This window comes from Otolemur garnettii, unplaced genomic scaffold (assembly GCF_000181295.1).
Source record: "Otolemur garnettii isolate 467f Iridium unplaced genomic scaffold, OtoGar3 scaffold00261, whole genome shotgun sequence".
Taxonomy (NCBI): Eukaryota; Metazoa; Chordata; class Mammalia; order Primates; family Galagidae; genus Otolemur; species Otolemur garnettii.
Genome location: NW_003852656.1, coordinates 2,777 through 10,824, shown reverse-complemented (window position 1 = coordinate 10,824; position 8,048 = coordinate 2,777). Strand labels below are relative to the sequence as shown.

Here is an 8,048-nt window from a genome sequence, read left to right as displayed (position 1 = left end):
CCCAAATTTTCTCATTTCTAAGAGAAAAGAATTAGTCCAGAGAAACAGAATTAGAATATTTCATTTTAATCATCACTTCCATCTTACATAAAAAATAATAAAACAAGATTGATCACATTATATCACGTTGTAACTTCTCTGAGTGAAGCAGCAGCAGTAGCTGAAAATTATTCCTCAAAAAATTGCATGTAAGTATTTCTAAAGCTAGGCCCACATCACTACAAAAAAAAAAAAAAAGGAAAAGGAAAGGAAAGGAAAAAAAGAAAGAAAAACAGAAAACAAACCCTACTTCCTAGCTATTTTCTTTTTTTATTTTTTTGAGACAGAGTCTCACTTTGTCACCCTCCACAGAGTGCCGCAGTGTCATACCTTACAGCAACCTCAAATTCTTGGGTTCAAGTGATTCTCTTGCCTTAGCCTCCTGGGTAGCAGAGACTACAGGCCTGGCCATTTTTAGAGATAGGGTCTTGCTCTGGCTCAGGCTGGTCTTGAACTCCTGGGTTCAGGCAATCCATCCACCCTAGCCTCCCAGAGTGTTAGGATTACAGGTGTGAGCCACTGCACCTCGCCTTCTTCCTGGCTGTTTTCTCACAGATACCCTACTACCAAAAGAAATAACCTATTGCAAAACTGTAATACTTCATTCCTGTCTCCCCTCTACCAACCCCAAAGTAGATGATTTTTAAAAAGGCCTTTTGTTTTTGTTCCCACCTTATGCCTATATCCTTTTTCTTTCTGTTTCCCTCTTCTCCTAAGGACAGGTAGCTCTTCAAATTGATGTCTGCCTTCAAACATGACGATTGCTTTTCCAGCCACCCAGGCTCTCTCAGAAGGGTCTCCAAAAGCCTCCACGTAGTACTGCCGATACGGCCTCCGGTTGGAAACTAGGTAAGGAAAAACACCAACGTCATTACTTCAAAAACATGACTACTTATCAAGAGAACACCCATACCACTGAAGTCAAAGAAATCTGTTTGTAAACGATTAACATGCTAAAATACCTACTGAATTAGATCAACTGAAGTAGGTCACATACAAGGAAAATTTTAAGTATTCAAATGATACTCAAGAGCTTATGGAGAAAAAAATCAATTCTTTAGTGAAATAATACATATTCAAAACCAGTTAGAGACTGACTAGTTAATCATAGCAAATTAACATGGCACACTTATACTCTCAGCTACTCAGAAGACTAAGGCAGGAGGATCACTAGAATTCAAGAGTTCCAGGTTGCAGCCCATTTTAAATTAGGTGTGGATTTCTTAAAACAATTAACACTAAAAAGTAAAGGATATAAACCTCATAGTATATGAGATATTTTAAATTTAATGACTTCAGAGAGGGCAAACTCAGGGCCAAACCTTGGTTTTACAGAGAAATCTAATATTTAAATTAGGAAAATTTTAAAAGGGAAATCCAAGGCTGGGCATGGTGGCTCAAACCTGTGATCCCAGCACTCTAAGGAGTCCAAGGCCAGTGGATAGCTTGAGCTCGGGAGTTCAAAACCAGCCTGAGCCAAGAACAAGATCCTGTCTCTACAAAAAATAGGAAAAACAAAAACAAACAAACAAAAAAAGGTTCAGCGCCTGTGGCTGAAGTGGCTAAAGTGCCAGCCACGTATACCTAAGGTGGTGGGTTCGAATCCAGCCTGGGCCCGCAAAACAACAATGATGGCTGCAACCAAAAAATAGCCAGGTGTTGTGGCGGGCGCCTGTGGTCCCAGCTACTTGGGAGGCTGAGGGAGAAGACTTGCTTGAACCCAGGAATTGGAGGCTGCTGTGAGCTGTGATGCCACAGCATTCTACCCAGGGGAGCAGCTTGAGGCTCTATCTCAAAAAAAAAAAAAAAAAAGGAAAAAACTAGCCAGGCATGGTAGTATGTTGCCTGTAGCCCCACCTACATGGGAGGCTGAGGCAAGAGGATTGCTTTAACCCAAGAGTTTCAGGTTGCTGTGAACTATGATGCTATAGCACTCTATACGTAGGGTGACAGAGTAAGACTCTTTCTCAAAAAAAAAAGTGGGGGGGAGAGGTAAAGAATCCCACAGAATCAAGAAATAAGTTAACCTACAAGTTCTTAGTATTCCGATTTTCTTTATCATTTATCAAAAGTAAAAATATAAATCCAGTCTACACATAGAAAACACTACAATCAAATTTGTCTAGTATATATGTATCTTCTATACATAGCATTTTAGCATCTTTTATAGCATTAAAAAAAGGTTGCAAAATTCAGCACCACACAGGATTAAACATTTTCTCACTTTCTTTAAAAGGAAACAAAAATCATTTCATATGAAAATTCACACAAAATTACATTTCAAAACATTGTTTCAAACACACAAAAAATCCAAACATCTCTTTGAAAATGAGAAACTTACTTCCCTTAGAATGCAAAAAGAATATAAAATGAAATTTTACTTCAGATTTATAAACTCAACTGTAGAACAAGTATAAACAACTGTAACAATTTTCAAAACTTCTAGCTAAGAGTAGCCCCCTCAAAAAAAAAAAAAAGTAAATTAAACGTGGCTTAATAATGAAATTAAAACTTGGTTAAATTTTCTGATGTTAAGTCTATTTTTAAAAAAATTAAGAATAAACTGAACTCCTTATTTCCCATCTACTAAATTAAAATCTTCAATGCAAATTCCTATAAAGAGGAATTAAAATTGGTTAAGATATACATAGGTATACGCATAAAGAGGTTCCTAGAGTTAATTTGAGAACAAATCATCCTCCCATAAATAAATAAAATTAAGAGATAAAGAACTTCTGATGTGCCAGTACTAAGAAGATGAGAAAAGGAACTGATTGTATAGTGCAGGAGTGTCCAACCTGCCAATTTTCTACTTATCTGCAGTGTCAGTTATCACCAAAGTATGCACTGATTGTTTTTTATTTTTGCTAGGTAGCTTTCATTAGTGTTTGTGCATTTACTATATGGCCAAACAATTCTTTAATTCTTCCAGTGTAGGGCAGAGGGAGAAAAAAGGGTTGTACACTTCTGGACTAATGGATAAGATATATATACATATAAATAGACTATGGTACAATAGCATGACAAGAGCAATAGCATAAACACTCATTAAAAATAACAAAAAGCGAAAACGATTAACTGGAGGAAAAAAACGGGATACATGAACAAAAAAAATTTTTTTTTTTTTTTGAAACAGAGTCTCAAGTTATCACTCTGGATAGAGTACATTAACATCATAGATCACAGCAACCTCCAACTGGGTCTCAAGTGATCCTCTTGCCTCAGTTTCTCTATTTTTAGTAGAGATGGGGCGGGTGTCCTCACTTTTGCCCAGGCTGTTCTTGAACTCGTGAGCTCAAGTAAGCCACCCGCCTCTGACACTCAGAGTACTAGGATTACAGGTGTGAGCCACAGGACCTCTACCTGAACGGTTTTTAAAGGTGAAGAGTTAAGATTGTTAGGGAGAGAATTCAAATATGAGAACCTAGAACTCAAAGGCATAAATGAACAAAACAATTAAACCAAACTATAAGAAATTCAGAACACTAAATCACAAAGTAGAAGGAAGGAAACCTAAGGAAGGTTAGACAATGGCCAGACCTAAAAAAAAGTTATTGCACGGCACACTAAGAGTTTCATCATTATCCTGTAGGCAATGAAATCTGCCTCATGGCTCGGCGCCTATAGCTCAACCGGCTAAGGTGCCAGCCACGTACACCTAAGGTGGCGGGTTCGAATCCCCGGCCCGGACCCGCCAAACAACAATGACGGCTACAACCAAAAAAAATAGCCGGGTTGTGGCCGGCGCCTGTGGTCCCAGCTACTTGGGAGGCAGAGGCAAGAGATTCGCTTGAGCCCAAGAGTTGGAGGTTGCTGTGAGCTGTAATGCCATGGCACTCTACCCAGGGGGACAGCTTGAGGCTCTATCTCAAAAAAAAAAAAGAAATCTGCCTCATTTAAAACAGGCAAACATAGGCCAGTTGCGGTGGCTCACCCCTATAATCCTAGCACCCTGGGAGGCCGAGGCCAGTGGATTGCTTGAGCTCAAGAGTTTGAGACCAGCCTGAGCAAAAAAGCAAGACCCCCGTCTCTACTAAAAGTAGAAAAACTGAGGCAAAAGGCTCACTTGAGCCGAGGAGTTGCAGGTTGTTGCAAGCTACGATGCCACAGCACTCTACCCACGGTGACAGCTTGAGACTCTAGTCTCAAAAAATAAAATAAAATAAAAAAGGTTCAGCGCACATAGCACAGTGGTTACAGCACTAGCCACATTCACCAAGGATGGTGGGTTTGAAAATGGCCTAGGCCTGCTAAACAACAATGACAACTGGAACAAAAGATAGCCAGGTATTGTTGTGAAAGGTGCCTATAGTTCCAGCTGCTTGGGAAGCTGAGGCAAAAGAATCACTTAAGCCCAATAGTTTGAAGTTACTGTGAACTGTGATGCCATTGCACTCTACCGAGGGCGACACAGTGAGACTATCTCAATAAAAATTATAATAAAATAAAACAGGGAAATATAGGCTCAATTTTGCATATCAGAAATGTGAATTTTTTTGGGGGGGGCTGGGGCTGGGTTTGAACCCACCACCTCTGGCATATGGGGCCAGCACCCTATACCTTTGAGCCACAGGCGTTGCCCCAGAAATGTAAATTTTCTTCACTTTCAAATAAAACAATAAGAAACAAGATACTTAGGGTGGTGCCTGTAGCTCAAGGAATAGGGCAGCAGACCCATATACTGGGGGTGGTGGGTTCAAACACAGCCACAGCCAAAAAAACTGCAAAATAAATAAATAAATTTAAAAAAAAAAAAAAAAAAGGAAAGAACAAGAGACTCAATAGACCAAAGATCACCAATGTAGTATACACATGAGATGATTAGAACCTGAATGAAGGCAGCCAATATGGGAAGAACAAAATGTTGAAGATATTTTTTAAAACAAAATTCAGGGGTGGCACCTCTGCTTCAGTGAGTAGGACACCAGCCCCATATACCGAGGGTGGCGGGTTCAAACCCAGCCTTGGGGCTTGGCGCCTATGGCTCAAGTGGCTAAGGCGCCAGCCACATACACCTAAGATGGTGGGTTCGAAATCAGCCCAGGCCTACCAAATAACAATGATGACTGCAACCAAAAAATAGCCAGGCATTGTGGCAGGCGCCTATGGTCCCAACTACTTGGGAGGCTGACGCAGGACTTGCTTGAGCCCAGGAGTTGGAGGTTGCTGTGAGCTGTAATGCCACAGCTCTCTACCCAGGGGGACAGCTTGAGGCTCTGTCTCAAAAAAAAAAAAAAAAAATCCCAAACACAGTCCCAGCCAAACTGCAAGAAAAAAAATAGCCAGATGTTGTGGTGGGGTGCCTGTAGTCCCAGCTACTTGGGAGGCTGAGGCAAGAGAATCACGTAAGCCCAAGAGACTGCTGTGAGCCATAACAGCTCTGCACTCAGTACTAAGGGTGATAAAGTGAAACCCTGTCTCTAAAAAAAATAAAAATAAATACAAACAAAAAAATAAAAATAAATAAAAACAAACTTCAGGCCAAGCACAGGGGTTCATTCCCATAATCCCAGTGCTGTGGGAGGCAGAAGCAGGAAGATCACTTGAGACCAGGAGTTCAAATCCAGCCTCCACAAAATAGCAACACCCCACTGCTACAAAAAAAAAAAAAAAGTTTTAAAAATTACCCAGATATTCTGGTTTGTGCCTGCAATCCTAGCTACTTAGCAGGGTGAGGCAGGAGGCTCCCTTGCGCCCAGTATTCCAAGGTTACATTGAGCTATTTTCCTGTACTACTGTACACCAGCCTGAGAAAGGGAGCAAAGCCTTGTCTCTCTCTTTTTGTTTTTTTGGGAGACAGAGTCTCACTATGTAACCCTCAGTAGAGTGCTGTGCTCTGACAGCTCATAGCAACCTCAAACTCTTGGGACGTAAGTGATTCTCTTTCCTCAGCCTCCGAAGTAGCTAAGACTACAAAAAATAAAAAATAAAAATAAAAAACTGACACATCACAATCAAGCAGGTTTAATCTCAGGGATGCAAGCCTGGTTTAACATATGCAAGTCCATGAACATAATTCACCATATCAACAGAAGCAAAAACAAAGACCATATAATCCTCTCAATAGAGGCAGAAAAAGCATTCGATCAGCATCCCTTTCGAATTACAACACTTAAGAATTTAGGCATACATAATGCTAGCACTCTGGGAGGCTGAGGCAGGTGGACTGCTTGAGCTCATGACACCAGCCTAAGCAAAAAAAAAGCAAGACCCCCATCTCTAAAAAGTAGAAAAACTGAGGCAAGTCGATCACCTAAGCCCAAGAGTTGGAGGTTGCTGTGAGCTATGACACCATAGCACTCTAACCAGGCAACAGAATGTGACTCTGTCTCAAAAAATAAATAAATAAATAAATAAATAAATATATATATATATATATATGTGCATAGGTCACACATTTCTGAATCTGATGGAAGCCATCTACAACAACACAGCTAATATTATACTGAATGGAGTAAAACTGAAAGCTTTTCTACTTAGAACTGGAACAAGACAAGGTTGTCTTCTATCGCCACTACTATTCAACACAGTGCTGGAAGTTCTAGCCAATACAATCATGCAACAGAAGGAAATTAAGGGCATCCAAATGAGGTCAGAGGAGGTCAAACTTTCACTCTTTGCCAAAGATATAACCTTATACTTAGAGAACCCCTAAGACTCAACCCCAAGACCCCTGGAAGTGATCAATAAATACAGCAATGTCTCAGAATATAAAATCAACGTCCACAAATCAATAGTCTTTGTATATGCCAATAACAGCCAAGATGAGAACCTAATCAAGGACACAATTCCCTTCACAGTATATTCAAGAAAAATAAATACCTAGGAATATACCTAACAAAAGAGGTAAACGATCTCTACAAGGAAAATTATGAAACCCTAAGAAATAGCAGAAGATATTAACAAATGGAAGAACATACCATGCTCAAGGCTGGGACGAATCCACTTTGTGAAAATGTCTATACTACCCAAAGCTATCTGTAACTTCAATGCAATCCCCACTAAAATACCATCATCATGCTTTCAAGATTTAGAAAAAATAATTCTTCATTTTATATGGAACCAAAAGAAACTCCATATAGCCAAGGCGATACTTAGTAATAAAAACGAATCCAGATTGTAGTACATTGAGCTCCATAGAGACAGCACTGGGGCAAGTGAGAGCCAGATGGGCACTGGGCGACTCTGTGCCTTGCTGAGGAAAAATAAATAAACATGGGCAAAGGAGATCCTAAGAAGCAGAGAGGCAAAATGTCATCATATGCATTCTTTGTGCAAAACTTGTCAGGAGGAGCACAAGAAGCACCGAGATGCTTCAGTCAACTATTCAGAGTTATCTACGAAGTGCTCAGAGAGGTGGAAGACCATGTCTCCTAAATAGAAAGGAAAATTTGAAGATATGGCAAAGGCGGACAAGGCCTGTTATGGAAGAGAAATGAAAACCTATATCCCTCTTAAAGGGGAAACAAAAAAGTTCAAGGATCCCAGGCTCGGCGCCTGTGGCTCAAGTGACTAAGGGGCCAGCCACATACACCTGAGCTGGCGGGTTCGAATCCAGCCTGGGCTGGCTGCAGCCAAAAGATAGCTGGGCATCGCGGCAGGCGCCCATAGTCCCAGCTACTTGGGAGGCGGAGGCAGGAGACTCGCTTGAGCCCAGGAGTTGAGGTTGCTATGGGCTGTGATGCCACAGTACTCTACCCAGGGCAACAGCTTGACACACTGTCTCAAAAAAAAAAAAGAAAGAAAAGAAAAGAAAAAAGGATCCCAATGCACCCACAAGACCTCCTTCAGCCTTTTTCTTGTTCTGTTCTGAGTATCGCCCAAAAATCAAAGGAGAACATCCCAGTCTACCTATTGGTGATGTTGCAAAGAAGCTGGGAGAGATGTGGGATAACACTGCTGCAGATGACAAGCAGCCTTATGAAAAGGCGGCTGGCTCGGCGCCTATAGCTCAACCAGCTAAGGCGCCAGCCACGTACACCTAAGGTGGCGGGTTCAAATCCCCGGCC

The 8,048-nt window shown here is 41.0% G+C and overlaps 1 protein-coding gene across 1 annotated transcript in view; it reads right to left on the bottom strand.

Moving 5' to 3' along the window:
• The window catches only part of NSD1 (nuclear receptor binding SET domain protein 1), a 117,311-nt gene extending 116,433 nt beyond the window's left edge, over positions 1–878 (bottom strand). Inside the window, exon 1 of the mRNA XM_023508620.1 lies at positions 712–878. Within this exon, the coding sequence (XP_023364388.1) occupies positions 712–795 (84 nt within the window). The 5' untranslated portion in view covers positions 796–878. The remainder of the gene's footprint in view (positions 1–711) is intronic.
• Between the last annotated feature and the right edge of the window lie 7,170 nt (positions 879–8,048).